A 20815-nucleotide genomic window follows, 5' to 3' on the forward strand; every position below is an offset into this window, starting at 1 on the left:
GATAGCGCAGATCGATACTGTGTTACAGCCATAAATACATCCTTTATCATAGGCTCAGTTATGTGCTGATCTGTGTCCTGATGGAGAGTAGCGAGTTCTGACTGAGGCTGCAGGGCACAGGAACTTTCAGAGTCATTTTCAGCAGTATTATAAAATTCCTCTGAGCGCGCAGAGAAGCGGTTAGATTCCTCAGTAATTTGTATATGTGCCTCATTGCCGGTCTAGGCTTCCGAGCCTGGAACTCGAGCAAAGCCAGCCTAAGTGCTGTGCCTGCAGCCACCGACTTTTCCACTCTTGTACCTGCTGAAGAAGCGCCAGCACCATCTTGGATGACTCCATCCGTTACTTATCCCCGGAGTTCTTCTGCCGCACATCCGCTCACATGTCCGGCCAGGCCATGCCCCTGAGCCACAGGGAAATTAAACCCCTTTTGGATGCAAATCATAGACTTTTAAGGGAAAATTGAAGGGTAAATAGAGAATCTTGTGATTAAAAAAAAATACAACTTCTATTTTATATGTATGGGAAGCCATGAAGGCCGACCTTAGAGGAATATTTCCAAAATAAATCTCAGCAGCTAAATCCCATACTAAGCAGCAGGAGCAATTGGTGTTTCAGGAGTTGGGAGATGCAGAGAATGCGATAATTAGAGATCCAATGCCGGCTGTACAAAACAGGCTGAAAGCAGCTCCGGACCTGCTGAATCAGGTAACATTGCAGATGCAGGAAGGAAGAAGATGTTTCTAAAGCTTCCGGTCCTTTCCTTAGACTCTCAGAATTTATTAGATGAATCACTTGATATACAAGATCTAGAATGGGCACTGAGCTCAATGTCCAACGATAAAGCACTGGGAACAGATGGTCTTCCAGTGGAAGTATATAAGAGATATAAGGAAGTATTACTACCACTGCTATTCGAGATATACAATTCATGTTTTGAGGGGATCATTGTCCATGTCCATGCAGAAAGCCATAATTATGGTATGACCTAAACAAGGCTGTTCTTTTTTACAGTAGCGACCAAAATGATTAAGGCCAACTAATAGGCCGAAACGTCTTGTATTGTCGCCATCCACGATTGGTTTGATACTTTTATTTCTTAATTTCTTATGTTAATAATGAATTTTTGCATCTTCACCTCCCTGTGTGCGATGAATCATATTTGAACTATTGCAGCCCATGCCCATTACATCTGCACCTCAGCTGTGACAGAGTGCTCGCCAATCATATCCTCTCTATTATTCCATCCATAGACCATACTAAGAACTAAGGGGCACTTATTACAGGTGGAAGAATGGCCATTTCGGCAAACAGGAAAGGGTTCTTTACAGTTAGAGCAGTCAGACTGTGGAACACTCTACCATAAGAGGTAGTAATGGTAAACACTACCAAATTTAAAAAAAAGGGCTGGATGACTTCCTCAGTACATATAACATTGTGGGTTATAGATAATTTAGAGACAAAAATTTATAATTGGTGGAAAAAGGGTGAACTTGATGGACCTAGGTTTTTTTTCAACCCAAGTAACATCCCCATGTTTCTATATGGCGACCTCCACCCCAGGACATTCAGAACTTATCTTAGAAAACTCACCAAAATGGGGATGAAAACCATAACAACATAAAAACCTTCCCTGGATCCATCTTAAACCCATCAGCCGATAAAATGAAACCCATGAATGAAATTTCCTGAACAGAAAAAACACATTTCTCAAGTTTAGCAAAAATTTTAGGAAAAATATATATCACTGTATCGTGTTAGCCAGTAGATAGAAAAATATTAAGATTTGAGAGTCCTCAGTGGTTGATACCTTTTAATGGCTAACTGAAAAGATGGTAACAAATTGCAAGCTTTCAAGACTACTCAGGTATCTTCATCAGGCATACTATAACACAATTTGAATAGCCACATAGTCATACACAGCAGGGCACAGGAATAATGCAATAGATAAGACGCGTGACATGAAGCAGAACTATCAGTATTGGAGAGGGAGAAGCAGTTGTGGCCGTAAATATTGGCACAGTTCATAGATAAGGAGTGTGAAAGTTTAATTGTCCTGTGATTGTGGTCTGGTCCATGATTGTGATGGTCCCAAAATGTTCTGAGGAGCACATTCCTTAGTTGATGTAGAAAGACATAAATCCATGCGATATGCATACATTTATTGCTGCTCTGAGTATGTGTCACGCCAGATGTGGGAAAGACTAAGTGAACACAGAGGGAAGAGGGAAACGGAGCCCAGACACTAGGGAAAGTGGAGACCTCCTAGTCTGGTCTAGGGTCACCCTGTCTCAACTACCGTCACAATATTGGCTCCTCGCCAATCGCCGCATGCGTGCCTCACCCTGGCTTTCCCTGGCGTATGGCAAAGGCTAGGGAAGGGAGGAGATGAGCACTAGTCGATCTCACTAAACTCTATAGAAAACAAGGATAGACAAACATGGGGGAGATTGCTTAGCTTTAGACGAACTCCAGACAAATGGGCACTCGGCCTCAAGCTCCAGAGATGACGCAGTACTGCTCTTGCTAAGCCTTCACAAGTAGAAATGAATATAGCCGGCACCTCCCTCTCAGACACACCAGATATTTATACACCCAGGCCAGAAAGCTAATTAGCCAGAGGGAGGTAGCCGCTAGGTCCTAGAGACAGCCTCTCCTCTAAGAAGATGTCTGTAAGGCCAAACAGAGATCTCCTGCAACCAACTGCAGGGCGACTGTCTGTCACTTCTGATACACCCGTGACAGTACCCCCCTTGTACTAGTAGCCTATGAACACTCCGGACCGGGTATCTCAGGAAAAGAGGTGTGGAATGAGCGAACCAATCTCATCTATGACCACCGAAGTAAATGTTTTGGCATTTACAAGTGCAGGCAATGCAACAAAGTGAATCATTATGCTAAACCTATCTACCACCACCAAAAACACCATTTTGCCTGCAGAAACTGGTAGGTCAGTAATAAAATCCATGGACAAATGTGTCCATGGCCTACTAGGATAGGTAGCGGAGGAAGAGTACTAGACGGACGGGTATGCGAAACCTTGGAACACGCACAAATACTACAAGTATCTACGTGTTCAAACACATCCCGATTCAACCCCGGCCACCAAAAACGAAGAGTGAGGAGGTCCACGGTTGCCTTACCACCTGGATGCCCAGCAAGCAAAGAGTTATGATGTTCCTTAATTACTTTGCGGCGCAGATCAGATGGTACAAATAACTTCTCTGAAGGGCAGGAGGCAGCGGCGTCCCCCTTTGCCTCCAACACCTCACCCTCCAGTTCAGGATAAAGTGCCGAAATGACTACCCCTTTTGGTAATATCAGGGCAGGGTTCTCATGGTCACCACCACCAGGGAAGCTCCTAGACAAAGCATCAGCCTTGACATTTTTGACAAAAAGTGACAACAAAATTGAACCTAGTAAAAAACAGGGACCAACCAATGTCGCCATTCCTCGAATGCTAATTTTATTGTCTAAAGTTCCCTATTACCCACGTCGTAACTTTTCTCAGCCAAAGACAATTTTTTAGAAAAGAAGGCGCATGGACACCAGTTACCAGGGGACAAACCCTGAGACAACACAGCTCCAACCCCGACATCCGACGCATCAACCTCCACACAGCTCCCACAACCTGGCTGAACAAATCAGGAATCAGAGGAAGATGGTATGGATCACGGATGGTAATTTGATTTAATTCCTGAAAATTAAAAAACAGGGACGTAGACCGCCATCTTTTTTCTTCACAAAGAACCCTGCCACCACAGGCGAAGATGAGGGTCTGATAAGTCCCTTCTCCAGACTTTCCGTAATGAATTCCTTCATGGCTTGTCTCTCAGGGCCAGAAAGATTATAGAGACTGGACTTCGGTAGTTTAGCTTCCGGGGTCAGGTTAATAGGACAGTCATAAGCAAGATGAGGAGGCAAATCCTGAAACTCAGAAAAAACGTCCTCAAAACCAGACAGAAAAGCAGGTTATATTTCCGTAGAGACAGTAGCAAGGGAAATATCTAAACAGTTCTCATGGCAGTAATCTCCCCATTCAATAATCTCTCTGGCTTGCCAATCCACCAATGGGTTTAACAAGCCAAGGGATACCCAAGAGAAATCGGTGTGGGAAGATTGTCCAGGACATAGCACAGGATTATTTCACAATGAACTGACCCCACCCTCAGTTTTACATTATGTACAATCTGAGTAAATGCTTTCTGTGCAAGTGGCGCCGAGTCAATTGCGGAAACGGAATAGATTTATCTAAAGTACAGCAAGCAAGACCATGAGTTTTCACAAACTCAGCATCCACCATGCTGACTCCGGCTCCACTGTCAACAAACACAGAAATTTTCTCGGCTTTGCTCTCTAGCACCACCTCTGCTGTCAGGACAAAGCTTGAACTGCAGTTTGACCATAAATGCACCCTTTGTTTATCCAACTCCAGACTACCAAGAGTTAATCGAGTCTCCTTTTGTTTAGGAATTGAAGGACAGGTCCCGACAAAATGTCTTTGTCCCACACAAAAAAAACCATATGCCTTTTTGCTTGCGAATCTGCGGGGAGATGTATGATGCAGAGACACCCCCTAACTGCATGGGTTCCTCCACTTCCCCCAGTACTGGATCACCCCCAGACCGATCCCCAAGGAGGTACACAACCCCAACAAGACCCCAGAGAAGGTGGTCTCACCCGTCTATCCCGAAGGCGTGTTTCAAGAAGTATAGACAAAGACATGGCAGCCTCCAAGGACTGAGGGGTTTCATATACTGCCAAGGCATCTTTCAACCTTTCAGTAAGCCCCTCACAAAATTGACTTTTAAGGGCTGAGTCATTCCATTTGGAATCCATCGCTCATCTACGGAATTCTGAACTGTACGTCTCCACTGACTGATTCCCCTGCTGAATGCGACATTCCCTAGACTCAGGGTCATCATAGATAAGGGCCAGAGCCCCGAAAAAACCCTCCACAGACAGGAGACAAAAAGTCCTGCGAAAAAGAAAACGCTCAGGAATGAGGATCGCCCAGCAGTAGAGAGATCACAATTCCAACCTGTTGTTCCTCATTTCCGGAGGAATAGGGACGAAGTTTAAAATACAGTTTGCAGGCCCCCTTGAATACAAAAAACTTGTCCCTACCTCCAGAAAACCTGTTAGGGAGGGCAACCTTGGGTTCAGGCTGGACAAGCCTACCATTGGCAACTTGTAACCGCTGATGCTGCTGCTGTACCTCACCGCGGAGGTCATTCACTTCCATAAACAGCCTGAGTAGCCGCTCTGCAACTGACCCCATACCAAGGGAGAAAAGAAAAAAAAAAAAAGTGCACATTCAAAAACACAGAAAAAAACAAAAAAGCAAAATATCAGTTTTCTGTCTTTTTTTTTCTTTGCAAAACGTGCTCGGCCATCTATAATGTCACACCAGGTGTGGGAAAGACTAAGTGAATACAGAGGGAAGAGGGAAAGGGAGCCCAGAAACTAGGGAAAGGGGGAAGTGGAGACCTCCTAGTCTGGTCTAGTGTCAACTTGTCTCAACTACCGTCCCTATATTGGCTCCTCGCCAATCGCCGCACGCGTGCCTCACTCTGGCTTTCGCTGGCATATGGCTAAGGATAGGGAAGGGAGGAGATGAGCACTAGTCGATCTCACTAAACTCTATAGACAACAAGGGTAGACAAACAGGGGGAGATTTCTTAGCTTTAGACCAGTGTTTCACAAACTCCACCTCATGGTCCCCACATGTCACGCTTTCAGGATTTCCTTAGTGTTACACAGGTGATGGAAGTATCATCAAGGCATCAGGAATTCTCTCATCTGTGCAACACTATGGAAATCCTGAAAACTTGTGGGGGCCGTGAAGACTGGAGTTTGGGAAACACTGCTTTAGACGAACTCCAGATAAATGCGCACTAGGCCTCAAGCTCCAGAGAGGACGCAGTACTGCTCTTGCTGAGCCTTCACAAGTAGAAATGGATATAGCCGGCACCTCCCTCTTAGACACACCAGTTATTTATACACCCAGGCCAGAGAGCTAATTAGCCAGAGGGAGGTAGGCGCTGGGTCTTAGAGACAGCCTCTCCTCTAAGAAGGGGTCTGTAATGCCAAACATAGAGATCTCCTGCAACCAACTGCAGGGCGACTATCTGTCACCTCTGATACACCCGTAACAGTAGGTCAAAGATTGTCATAAGATTGTACTCCCAAATTTTTTTTCTCTCTCTGAGATTTGAAGTTACATTTTAGTACAAATAATTTCATGTCCACGATGCTGTGATCAGGGATAAAAAATGTTTGGCCACAGGTAGATCTATTCTTTTTTCTTTTATTGGGTGGCGATGAGAATTCATCCTTGTTCTAAGTTTTTGCCCTGTCTTCCCTACACACAAAAACCCAGCTGAACATTTGGTACATATAATTAAGTACACTATATTAGATGTAATGCAGCTGAAAGTACCTGGGATCTTTTGGTCCTGATGCGGGTTGGGAATCTTTATCTCGTCAGTGGTCATTATAAATAGACATGTTTTACATTTTTTCTGGCTGCAGGGAAAAGTTCCTGTAGCTGTTGGAGAGGACTGCCTAAATCACAGAAGAGGGGGGTCTGGAAATATAGATTGTAATCGGGCATCTTTTTGTAATAATGGTTGTAATTTCCATGAAGCTCCCATTAGCACCTCCAGATTTGGATTTTAGGTGACTACGAGAGGCACCCGGTTGCTTTCTTGTTTAGTTTTGAAATGTAGATGATTCCTTGATATTCTGGTGGCTCTTGCAATCTGGTTTTCAATTGTTGTTTGGTGGTAGCCTTGGTTCAAAAAGGTGTTTCTGAGGCCACCAAGGTGTTTGCCTCTGTCCATAGGGTTGGAACATATCCAACATTATCGGATGGCCTGGCTGTAGCCAATAGAGGTTATGTGTTTTATATGGAAACTGACCCATTTAGGGGATGTTGGACGGTCAATTGGCTTCTGGTACATGGACGTCTCTATTTCATTGTTCTGTAACTTAATGATGGTGTCCAAAAAGTTAATTTCAGTACAGAAGTAGTTGAGTGTTAAGTTGATGGTGGGATGAAATTGATTAAAGTGTTCAAGCAACTTCTTTAGATGTTGGTCAGAATATGTCCAGATGATTAAACTATTGTCAATGTAACGGTAGTAGGCCAGAGGCCTGATGTAACCTGAGGACAAAAAGTCACATTCAAGCTTGGTCATGAGAATTTGCATACTGTTAAGCCATTATACTTCCTATTTCTGTACCAGTCTCCTGTAGATATATGTGGTTATCAAATTCAAAGTAATTGTGGGTGAGGATGAATTTTGTAAGTTTCACCAAAAAGGTGAAACTATCCTCTCCGTCTGTTTGTTTTCCCTTCCAGCAGCTTTTCCTTCTTCCACAGTTAGATTTCTGGGAGGTTATACTTGTTCCTTTTATTTTTGATTCTCCTTAGCTTGACTTCTTTGCCCTATATGAATGTGTTTTAGTTTCTCACCCACAGTTTTTGTATCTTACTTCACACTTTCCTTTCCACTTGTTGACAGTGTGTTGCGGCCTCCCCTCTGGTTCCTCAGGAGGTACAAGAAAACCCTCAATGGCTTACTACGAAGTTAGATCTGAGGTGGTGTTTTAAGTTGTGCAGCTAGGGTCTTTTTAGTCTATACAGAGACCAGTTGGGTGTAGTTGCGGCATTTTCCCGTGTGGGTTCTCCGGTGGCTATAAAGATTGGCTTTCTGGTTAAAACATTTTCCACATTCTGAACATGAAAATGGCTTCTCCCCTGTGTGAGTTCTCTGATGTTTGACAAGATTTGATTTCTTTGCAAAACGTTTCCCACATTCTGAACATGAAAAAGGCTTCTCCCCTGTGTGAGTTCTCTGATGTTTGATAAGATTTGATTTCTCTGTAAAACATTTCCCACATTCTGAACATGAAAATGGCTTCTCCCCTGTGTGAGCTCTCTGATGTGAATTATGATGTGATTTACTTGCAAAACATTTCCCACATTCTGAACATGAAAATGGTTTCTCCCCTGTGTGAGTTCTCTGATGTTTGTTCAGATCTGATTTCCCTGTAAAACACTTTCCACATTCTGAACAGGAAAAAGGCTTCTCCCCTGTGTGGGTTCTCTGATGTACGATAATATTTGATTTCCTTGTAAAACATTTTCCACATTCTGAACAGGAATAAGGCTTCTCCCCTGTGTGAGTTCTGCGATGTCTGATAAAACTTGATTTCTCTGTAAAGCATTTTCCACATTCTAAACATGAAAATGGTTTCTCCCCCGTGAGACTTCTCTGGTGACTATCAAGATCTGATTTCTGGTTAAAACATTTCCCCTGCTTGAAACAAAAAAATCTATTCTCTGCTGTGTACGTTTTTTGATGTTTAAGAAAAGACGTTTTGAGAAGACTATTTCCATATTCTGAACGTGAAAATGGTTTTGTTGCTTTAGGAGCAGTTTGTTTTTTAATGCCTCTTTTGTGACAATGATTTTCCTTAGTAGTCGGTAATGAATCAGAAGACAGGACCTGTTTTAAAGAATCAGATGACAAATCTTTGCTGTGAAGGGATGATGGTATATCTGGAGTAATTGCATTCACTTCAATTGTATTTTGTGTTATCTCACGATCATCTGATTTAAAAATTGAAGATGTCAGCTGTCCCTCTGATCTCCTGGTACAGTCATCTGCAAAGAATAAAACAAATTATTTTTGAATAAAATATCCTTGAATTTTATATTTTTGAACATTTCTACTTAAAGTGTCTGTAGAAATGGCAAGTTATGTAAAACATTGAATGATTTACCAAGACAATGACAGTTCACAGCCAGTAGAGCGTGGTGTTCAACTGTTTGTTCATTCCGGATCCCAAATATGGAATCCAAACTCCCCAAACAATGTTATGTAGGTGAAAATAATACCAATAAAAACTTCAACTCATCTTAAAATAAACAAGTCCCCACTCAGGTCCATCATCTGTCAGTGGAAAAACAGAAGTTTCCACATTATTAGTGGCTCAAAGGCTCTTGAGAATCAACATGGCTTCCATAAACCAATCCAGCAATATCCTCTCTCCCAAAGTCAGATCTCCCCCTCACTTCTGAGCCTTGCAGTGTGCCCAAACCACATTTATCACCCATGTATTTGGCATTACTATAGTGAGAAGAACCCACTTAATTTATGGTGTGTGTCCCCTGGAGCACAATCTGGGCACTATGTGTTGGGCAATAAAATAGTATATTTGCAATTTTCACGCTCCAACATCGAATGTGTGCTAATTTCCGGAAAGTGGCTGTGCAGTCAAAATAGTCACTACTCCTATAAATTAATTCACTGAGGGTTATAATATTCAAAATGGAGTCACTTTATGAGAATTTCTACTGCTCTGGTTTTCTGCCATTTTGTCATATTAGGGCTTCTGCAAATGGTGTGTCCCATCTCCTCTGAGATCCGCTGCTGCGACGTCTGCTTCTTTCACCATACCGGTCTTCATTCATTCTGCAGAGAATCTGACTTTATGGTGTATGTAATCAAATGCCCATGTTGTCTACTATTCGTAGGGGAAACTACTCAACACATCAGGGACCATATTGCCAGCCATAAATCCACGATTCATTGCGGCAAAACCTTGTTACCACTATCCCATCATTTCTCCAGCGCCAGGCATGCAGTATCACAACTCAGGTTCCAGGTGATCGAACAAGTACCCAGACGAGGTGGTAACCATATTAAACTCCTTAAACAACAGGAGTGGTGCTGGATACACACCCAAAAGACACTGACAGAGGGTCTCAACCATGAAATAGATTGGCTAACTTGATTATCTTTTTTTCAGACACACTAGATCAGCTCTACAACCTCTCCTATTCCTCCTCTCCAGGTGAGTTCCAGAAACCCCCTTCCCCTCTCCCATGGCTTCCCCCTCGAATCTCCGTCTCCACCCCTTCCCCTCTCCCTTTCTCCTCACCCTCTTACACACAGCTCCCATATATCATTCTAGCAAACCTAATTACATACAAGGGGCATGGCCTCACACTATTTAGTTTCATACAGGACTCCATACATTCCTTACACCCCCCCCCCCCTCCATTATTCCCTTCATCCACGGCACCAATTGACCCAACCAGCACAAATTTATTCCCCCACCCAGATCAACCTCACTTTTGCCCCTCATCGATACACCATGATGACAACATAACAGAACTGAGTATGTATAATAATTCACTAGCGCAGGAATAAGGCTGGAGATATACTAATGAGATACTAAAACATTTGTATATTTTATCAGTTTAAAATGGATTACACCACGAACGTGCCATAATAAGCACTTTTCTCTCCAAGTCATCCCTGGACTCTTTCCTGAGGTAATTGATTTAATTAAAAGTTACAATTCCTAATAAAATTATATGTTCTTTATTCTAACCTATTTTACCTTACCTATATGGTTTCTTTGATTCTCTAAGTCACCGGATCAAAAAGACCACTTGGACAATAGTAACTCGCTTCCTAAAAAGCTATCTACCAACATCCTCTTTTTCTTCCAGGTAGGTGTGGTACCACCAAACCCTTACCTGTAGACATAATTTTGGAATTAACTAATTTTCAATATTTTAGCTTTCTCTACCACCGAGAAAATACACCAACACCAGCAGGTAAGATCGGTTACTCCTGCTATCTTCACACCACATTCTAAACCATTTGTCTTCTAACTAGGAAAGAAACTACTACCAGGACCTTAACCTCAACCTCAACCGGACAAATTATCTGAAATACAGGAGGAAAATTACTATCCCACCACTCTACCCTCCACATTTGACCGTATCTCCAACAGGCTATATTTTATCCTCTTTACACCCCGGATTTTACTTTTGTAATGTATTTTAAACCAATACTAATAAATTTGTATATTTTATCTCATTAGTATATCTCCAGCCTTATTCCAGCGCTAGTGAATCATTATGCATACTTTGTACATTCACTTTCCCTGACAGTGTGAGGATACTGTCCCACTTGCTGCAGGAATAATAAGCCTACCTGCCAGCGTTAATCCTCTCTAAAAAAATTACCATAACAGAACTATCGCATATAGCCTAACGCACATGCGCAGTCTTCACCAGACGCCATGGATATGCTACACATGTGACACAGCCATACGGGAGGACAGGCCCGCCCCAACAGACCCACTCTCCCTGCCACATCACCTGCCTGTGACGCAACTTCCAGGGAGGGGGGGGGGAGAGAGTTTGAGCGCACGCACTTACGGTCTGGCGGTAATCACGGAAACATACATAAACCCTCCAACCGCAACAAGAGACAGATGCACAAGATGAAGGTGCGGGAGCGCCTATTCACAGCTCCATTAAAGGTACCCACCCAGCACATTTTGAGCCGTCAGGCAAGCCACCTGGCCACATGCCTCTATACTGATCTGTTTGGGGACCTGTACTCCCTATATGTCTCTGCCCTGTTACTTATTAAGCTTTATTACTTATCTGAGTGGGGACCTATATTCCTCATATGTCTCTACCCCATACCTAACATAACTTTATATGCATCTATTTGGTGACCCATTTTCCTTATGTCTCTGCCCTGATACCCAACTTCTTTACCACCTAAGCTCTATCATTCTTCTCCTTGGCCCTCCTCCGGCTCCTTTGCTCCTCCACTTAATCATTAATCTTTTTGCTTCCATTGTCCCATCTTTTTACCAATGACTTACCATGTGGCCAGAATATCAGCAATACTTACCTGCAGGACGGATGTCCTAGAAGCCGCTGAAGATTGTCGCACAATTACAAGTACATTCATGATGAGCATATGAAAGGCTCATGTATATAATTTCTGTATACATGTAAATATGTATATGTGTCTTCACATTTATGTATTGTTTCTCTTTTTTCACAGCGACATTACGAATAAGACTGACAGGGTCGAAACGTTAAAATTGATATGTGTCGCATATCCCTGCACCTTTTTAGGTCAGCGCTTATGTCTGAATCACCATATGTGAAATAAACTGTTAGCATACCAAAAGGATGGTGTGGTGAATCACTACCTACAGATATTCATTCTGCAGACGGCGCTGGTGATGGAGGAGACGTCAGAACCAGAAGCTCTGGGCGGCGCAGGCTCTGTCCAGCCACTAAGATTAGGGTTGCTTGGACCTGTAGTACCCTCCAGTCTGGCAGTATAGGTGTGTGTGCTGTCCAGCTGGAGTAATCTGCTCTCTGCTTCAGCCAACTGGAAAGCACCGCACCCTACTAAAGCTGGAAGGATATTGCCGGAAGCTGCTAGATACAGCCTTGTTCTCCTCTGGTTCAGTCCTCTGTGCTCAGCTCCCGGCTTGTGTATTTGTTTCCTGTTGTGACCCCGGTCCGTTTACTGACTACTCTTGTGTGATTTTGTATTTTCTCTGCTCTCCTGGTTCTGACCCGGTTACCTGCCTATTCTTCTTCCCATCTCACTCCACAGAACAGCAGGTAACACCGTGGCCCAAGCCTGGGGGTCTCTGTGTAACTCCAGATCCATGTAGAGGGGTTAAAGAATGTTGAGCCAACCAATCCCTGGGCTCTATAAAACAGAGGAGATAGCGCCAAACCTGTTCGTGGTGGCCATCTTTTGCGCTGCCAGGTGACCATGAACAGTGCCCCAATACATTGTGTCTGCAAACTATTCCAGCAAAATCTGCTTTCAAATAGCTAAATGTCGCTCCTTTCCTTCTTAACCTGCCATGTGCTCAGACAGTAGTGTACAACCGTATATAGGGTATTGTGCGATCAAGAGCCACCATGGGCAGCACGGTGGCTCTGTGGTTAGCATTGCAGCCTTAGAAAAATCCGGAATCCCCGGCGAAACGCGCGTCAGGGATGACTCCTGATAGTTTCATCAGACAGTATTATGCCATATTTGACCGCACTATAGAGTGCTGCATAAAACCAGATTTACCCCGTTTTAGCTGTCAGCTCTGTTAGATCTGACAGACTGTTGACATAGTTGAAATTGTCTCTCACGCTGATCATACCCACACACGTGTTGACAGCGTGGGAGAGGCCGATAGTGGCATATGCTAGCCGCATCTGATATCTAAATCGGCAGAAAGCGTGTTGGATCTCCTGCACAACCAGGAGATCGTGACTTAGTTGGATCGCTTGCTTCTCCTGCTGACCATCAATTCTTGTGCAGACAGCGTGAGAGAGACTGTCAGTGGCATAGCTGAGCCGCTTGTGCTCTTAAGCTGGCTAAGTCTGTTATATTGCCGGAGTTATTTCACTGCCGACAGCACGACTGGAGCTGCGAGTGGAATTATTAAGGATCCATTACACAGATTGTGTGACAGGGCAATAGTGTGCCCTGATAACCTCTGTACAAGGGCTCATTACACTTATATCTATCAGACCGGCCACACTTTTGAAGTCACTTTATAATATGGGGAGTGTATCCAACGGGCTAGGATAATTTTTTACTATTGAATTCACACTGGCAAATTGAGCCTTTATTTAATAAAATCTCTCCTGGCTGAGGATACTATCATAATTCAGCACACCCTTGATATAATCTATGGCATTCATTTTGTAAGCATAAACCCAGCCATTAATTATAAGGGACACTGGACATTTTATTAATAATTTGATTCACCATCTGACTCTATCAGTAATTTAGTGGATCATGACTCCATTTATATAATCATGATCCATTATACATTCCTAATGGGATGTATGATTTACTAGGTTTTAATATTATTATTTAGTAAAGAATTTCACTTTTACTCACAACCTTTTCCCTTTCCTAATTGTTTACTTGTAATTTGGTGGTGTTCACCTTTGTGAGTACTGTCTGATGAGATCAGACAATACTTTGACTATAGAATTGCAGCCTTGCAGCGCTGGGGTCCAGGGTTCAAATCCCACCAATGACAACAAAGGAGTTTGTATGTTTTCCCTGTGTTTGCGTGGGTTTCCTCCAGGTTGTCCGGTTTCCTCCCACACTCCAAAGACATCCTGATAGGGAATTTAGATTGTCAGCCCCAATGAGAACAGTGCCGATAAGGTCTGTAAAGCGCTGTGGAATTAATGACGGTATATAAGCGAGTAAAATAAATAAATAAGCTGGAAAATAATTAGTAAGGTCCATTTGTTTCCTATTATCCTTTGTGAAGAATTCCAAAGTTATCACCACATAAAGTGACACACGTTAGATTTGAAAAATGGGGCCTGATTAGGAACAGAAAACTGTCTGCGGAGTGCGAAGGAACCTGTGAAAAAAAATATTTTTTTTTAATCTATGTTACATCCCCAACAACAACGTATGTATAAGGGGAGAACTCCAACACTAAACCGGAGTTGGACTCATTTATGGTGGACCATTGGAGCTACTATGAGTCCTGACCAGAAGAGTAGAGAAAGTATTAGTGCCCCCATTTCAGGAGAGATTGTGCAGTAATCTGAATTCCTTAGGATCGAAAACATAATGGAATTTATGACATGGAGTGAATCCATGAAACCAGGGCTGGAGCCAACACATCTCCTGCAGGCATGAATAAATGTATATTACAGCCATCAGCCACGCACAGCTTAGAGATATATCATGGCACAGGTGTAATGTTTTCTGTATAGTTTATCACAATCCTGTTTGAAGTTAGTTGGTTTTAAAATAAAGTGTAAAGTCAGGATAAAGGGAAACTCTGTAGTTATTGTACAGAAATTCACACTGCACATTTAATGCTGTCGATCATAAAAGTGAAGTTTGGCCAGAAAGACTGGACCTGGTCTTGTAGGGACCATATGAGCACATTCAGCAGCACAGAAGGAAGAAAAGGTAGATTCATCCAATAAGATATCAGGGATCTAGGAAGCCAACAGCATCATTACCCTCCGCTTTCTCTTACGGCCCATCATAATATTTTTCTTCAAGTGATTTTCTAACTTGTCAGCATATTCTACGTACGCTGTCACCTGGGCAGGTAACGGTCAGCATCTTCTAATTCCAGGGGGTAGGTGGATCTTTCAGATTGTAAGTTCCATAGAAAAGAGCTTTCACAATTTCCCCAAGTAATTAGAACATTTTTCATATGGAGGCGAATGTTATACTCTAGTGGCAAAATGGCGATCACACGATTGTGATATGGCCGGACTACACCACTGATAAAGCAGCCATAGCTGGTGACAGAGAAGAATCTATGACTTCTCAGCATTTAGTGGCTACTACTCACCTGGGTAGTCATATGTAGGAATCTCCTCTTTACACCGCTCATCACCCCTCACATATGTCTCTGTAGTATTAATATGGGTCAGATCTTCACCCTGAAACAAATATTGTAAAAGTCACAAACAGATGGAGAAGTCACATCTATGATCAGCTCTAATCCTGCCATCTCCACCGTTCTCATTACACAAATATAAAACATATAATACTGGTGGATAAAACAAGACTGAACACAAGACCTTCACAGTCGTCTACACATCATAGGGGAGATCTCATGACACCTTCTCTCCATCTACCTGATGATCCTGAGGAACATTGGGATCTTCTTGTTTACAGTCCTGTGGAAGAAGAGGACGGGGACATCTCTCTGGTGTTGTCCTCTTACTGGATAGATCTGGAGGAAACACATACAGGGACTGAATTCATTCTTTACATACAGATAATATAGGCCGTGTGTATTTAGTCCTGTCTATTACCTGGTGATGTGAGGGGCTGGGGAACCTCCATCATGACGCCCTTGTACAGATCTTTGTGTCCTTCTAAATACTCCCACTCCTCCATGGAGAAATAGACAGCGACATCCTGACACCTTATAGGAACCTGACACATACAATGATACCGTCATCCCCCCGATCCCTCCATAGCGTTACTGTATAATGTCCCAGCATTCCCAGCAGTGTCACCTCTCCAGTCAGCAGCTCAATCATCTTGTAGGTGAATTCTAGGATCTTCTGGTCATTGATGTCCTCATGTATCAGGGGGTGAGATGGAGGCCTCGTGATTGGGCTCAGGGGTCTTCCCCATCCCTCAGACACAGGGTCCTGACAGCGCTCACTAGAGGTCTTCTTCACTACTGTGTAATCCTGGTTATGGAGAGACACATTAATAAATCTCACTACAGACATTTCCAGAGTCCTCATCTCTCCAGTTCTGTCCATCTGTTATTCCCATAGATAAGAATGATGTAATGTGACGTCATCAGAATCTCTCACCTCTCCAGTAAGCCGGAAGAGGATCTCTAGGGTGAGGTGTAATATCCTCTCCGCCATCTTGTCTCTGTCCATATCCATCCTTGATGGGTGATTCACAAAAATTCTGTCAATATAGAAGATGTCCACTGATAGGATCTGATATTGTAGTGACCTAAATAGGAAGACAATGAGACGATGGAACATCATAAAGAATTCCGTGTAATAATACAATTACTGGACACAATAAGGGGAAATATATCAGGAGATAGAAGGTGTAGATGTTGTATTCTCTAGTCTTGTATGGATTTGAACATAAGTTGAATTGCAGAAAAAGACATCTCCTCCATGCTCCCAATCACTGGCTAAGTTGACCACTGCTTAGCCAACTGATTAGCGGTAGCTGTAATCACAAGTGCGCAGGAAATACAGAGACTGGTGGGGGACCCAAGCAGCAATGGTATTCTTATTAGTTTACAACATTCTGCTTTTTACCCTGTCATGTACTAATGAAACCTATATATTTTAGGCCACAGACAACAAGCAGTTTCTTCCTTGGAGTCTGCAGCTGAATAAGTTTCTCATAGACTTATCTTCCATAACGCTAATTATCGTCTCATTTACTGACACTGGAATAGGCATTAGCAATACTGCAGGAGATATTCATTACACGTGACATGAGAAATAACTACTTCATGATGAGGACGACATCTTCTACTATAACTCCAGAAACATATTTGGCCAGAGTCCTTCACTGACTACATCACCACTAGTCATCTATATGAAAGTTTTCCATCTTTCCCCGGCTGTAATCTTTTTATCAAATTAGATCTCATGTATAAAAGTTTGCTTGTAAGAACACCAACACAGGAGTGATTTGAAGCTAATGTCTCCATGTACGGTGTTTTTTTTTTCTGGATATGTCATAGAAAATATTAAAAATCTCTGAAGTTAATCGCCTCCCTCCTTCCCTCTGTCATTTGCAATCTGAGCTGACACTCTTAGGTGGAGGATTGTACAAATTACACTGGTCAACAAATTGTAACTTTTTTTCTGTTTCCTGTTTTAAAACATGTTGTCTATGTATTTTGAGGAGCTGATTTCAGAAATGTAAATCAGAATTTCTGTAGCATGTACCATTCCCGAGATAGTTTAAGTTTATGATTATAATGATAAGGACAGTGCATAATAAATTGGCACTTATATTAAACTTTTTATTTCAGAAGCGTATTTTTTGTAGAAATAACCAATAAAAATTCATAATATGGACTCTCTTTATTATAATATACAGCACTAAGTCCTGTCCAATCATGCATTGCATTAGTTGTGCACTCTCAGGCACGTCCAGACACAACCGTCAGACTTTGGTAGCATTATATAATAACAGCAGTAACGACGCTGTAATCTTCATGAGTTTCTTCTGTTTTGAGAAAATTTCATAAAGGAGCAAAACTGTTTAATAAGTAATGAGTTGTAGAATATCGCGTCAATGTCGCAATAGTAATGAGCTCTTTTGTTATATATGTGGAGATTATACCCTTAGGGTATGTGCACACGATGCAGAAATGAAGCAGAAAATTTCCTGACCATTTCTGCATCTCCCTGGCAGAAAAACGCATGCGTATTATTGACGCGGTTTTTGTGCGTTTTTGGCTCGGTTTTCCATGCGTTTTTCACGCGTTTTTTTATGCGTTTTTTGAAGCGCTTTGGAAGCGTTTTTGAAGACAAATAAAGTTAGTGGGAAAAAAAAAAATAAAAAAATTACAATTTGATGTCATTTCCTAGTACAGCCCCTTTCCACCATTTTGGAAGTATTCAGGATGCCACAACAACTGCAGCCCCTGCGTCTCAGTGAACCATATTTGTTTGTTCTGCTGGCGACTGCAATAAATCTCATGCATCACTACAGCGATCAGGTAAGATAAATTTAAGTAGAAGGTTTCGTTTATTGCATGTAGTGTGCACTAACCTATTATTCTCCCATAGGAGCGGTCTAGGAGGACGAGGAGAAGACCCAAAAAGCTGTGGGTGCACCCTATTGTGCAGGAGCGGGCGGAGAAGGGGCACTTCAATGTGCTGTACCAGGATTTAAGGAGGTAAGATATATGGGGAAAAAAGGATCTCGTCATCCGTGTGTACCTAATTTATATTTTAAATGATTTTTTTTGTCAAATAATATATTTTAATCGGTGTGAACCTAATATTTTTTTTGAATTTTACAGATATCCAGAAAAATTTCAAAAATTTTGTCGGCTCACAATTGCTGCCTTTGATCGGCTGCTGGGTCTTGCTCCCGACCTCGACTATACAGACACCATAATGAGGAGGGCCATCTCTGCTGAGGAAAGGCTGCTCATCACCTTGCGGTAAGTTGAACATTTTAAATCTATGTCTACATGTATGTATATATTAATATTTTATAAAGCTTAATCAACATATGCTGTCACCTCCCCAAATATTTTCTCAGTATTCGCCCAGTATATTTGCTGTGGAGTTGGATACAAAACCAGGTGAGGAACAATGCGAGAAATTAAATAGAAACCCGTCACCAATTCTGCATTTATCATCCACTCCTGGTTTTGACTCACACTCTTAACTAAAATTACTGATGGAATACTGACTATATGGCTGGTTTCACACGTACAGATATCTCCAGCACCATAAGTACTGGAAATATCATAGCACAGTGTGCGTTACATGCACTGCACCTGGATCACATGGACAGACTTCTGTGAGTCAGCGGTAGAATTATCACTATTCACCAAGTCCTTGCTGACCGCTGCCTTAATCATGGTTCTATGCCGGCGCTTTGATCAGCAACATAAGGGATCATGATGAGGGGGTTAGTAGTGTGGCCCCACATGTAAAATTAAGAATGAAATAACAATCATTACGTCTGTTGTCTCTGCCACCACTCGTACTGGAGAAATTGACGTGTGAAAGAGCCCTAAACTTGTCCGTTTTGTTATTAATAATCACATAGGAACATGAAAAATTTAATTTGTTGTATTCCTTACAACATTGTCAAATTGAAAATTAAAAATCTTGAGTGGACAATTATCCACTCCTTATGTTTTCAAACTGGCATGATTAGTTCCACCACTCATGAATGGGCCCAACAGACCACCCCTCCCTTCAGGATTACCTTGGTGAGTCATCCTCTGGTGATGGCTCTTATGTGTCTATAATGTTTTCCTGTACATAAGATTAGCTGGGTCATAGCAAGGGGATAGTGATAAGGTCACTGAATAGAAGTGATGTGTGACCTGTAGATGAGCAAACAATAGAGGCAAACACAGCCAATGACAAGTGACTACATATGTGAGAACTACCTAACAAAAAAATGTAAAAACAAAAAAAAAAACACCTTTCAAATGTCCAACCAAAACTACAAGACTCAGTGCTGCAAACTATTTTAGTCTAATTTTTTTTTCTATACTAATTACTATTGTGGGATTATAATGTTGTCTTGTATTTCTTTTCTTTTTGTGTCTTTTCTAATTTTATATTTTTCCTTTTCAGGTTTTTGGCCACAGGAGAGAGCTATACATCACTGCACCTCCAATTTAGGGTGGGTAAATCCACCATTTCCAAAATTGTGAGGTGCACATGTACCGTCATCTGGCAGAAGTTGCAGCCCATCGTGATGCCTTCCCCAACCGAGGAGACTTGGCTGCAGGTCGCAGCAGGCTTTCAAACTGTGGCCAATTTCCCCAACTGTATAGGTGCTGTCGATGGAAAACATGTGAGAGTTCAGCAGCCACCACGATCAGGCTCACTTTTTTTTAATTATAAGAAGTATTTTTCTGTGGTCCTGATGGCGGTGGCTGATGCAAATTACAAATTTGTTGCCATCGACGTTGGCGCTTATGGTAGCACTGGGGACTCTCGGGTGTTGCCATCATCACAGATTGGTCTGCAAATTCTTCAAGATGGCGGAACGCTCCCAGCCCCAAGACCTTTGCCAGGTTCCACAGATCCAGTTCCCTTTGTGATGGTATCGGATGAGGCATTTCCCTTAATGAACAACCTGCTGCGCCCATACCCACGAAGGGCACTGAATGCCCGGCGGAGGATTTTCAATTATCGGCTGAGTCGTGCACGCAGATATGTGGAATGCACCTTCGGAATCATGTGTAGTCAGTGGAGGATCTTTCATACTGCCATCCAGTTGGATACGGAGACGGTTGACACTGTAATTAAGGCATGCTGTGTACTCCACAACTATGCTCGTGAGTACAGCACTGAGCAAGATGAGGAGTCACAGCTGTCTGAATTAATTCCAGTGGTCAACTTGGCACCGGAAAGGCCATCCAACTCTGGTGCCAGGGTGCGAGAAACCTTCGCTGACTACTTCATGAGTCCTGAAGGTGCCGTGCACTGGCAATACTCCTGTGCTGGTGTTGAGCAGCCTGACCAGCAGAGAAGATCTGATGCCCAATAAAAGAAGAATTTCGAGAAAAGTTATTATTGTCAAAACTGATAAAACCTTCTTAACGAATAAATTTGTTTTAACTCACAATCTTGTGTCCATATTCAGTGATATGTGTGGCTTTATGACCATACATCTACGCATAATAAGATGGCTTTCCAGTGCAGCACCCATGAAGATATTTCAGATACTTGAAACCCCCCCCCCCCACCAAAAAAAAAAAAAAA

At 42.4% G+C, this 20815-nt stretch overlaps 1 protein-coding gene across 2 annotated transcripts in view; it reads right to left on the reverse strand.

Annotated features, from left to right (window-relative positions):
* LOC141191555 (uncharacterized) overlaps positions 1-20815 on the reverse strand; it is a 278908-nt gene that overhangs the window by 86480 nt on the left and 171613 nt on the right. For both annotated transcript variants that reach the window (XM_073661463.1, XM_073661462.1), the window contains exon 5: positions 15485-15582. In XM_073661463.1, the coding sequence (XP_073517564.1) occupies positions 15485-15582 (98 nt within the window). The remainder of the gene's footprint in view (positions 1-15484; positions 15583-20815) is intronic.

This window comes from Phyllobates terribilis, unplaced genomic scaffold (assembly GCF_046119375.1).
Source record: "Phyllobates terribilis strain yellow unplaced genomic scaffold, ASM4611937v1 Scaffold_47__1_contigs__length_9908305, whole genome shotgun sequence".
In the NCBI taxonomy this organism is placed as follows: Eukaryota; Metazoa; Chordata; class Amphibia; order Anura; family Dendrobatidae; genus Phyllobates; species Phyllobates terribilis.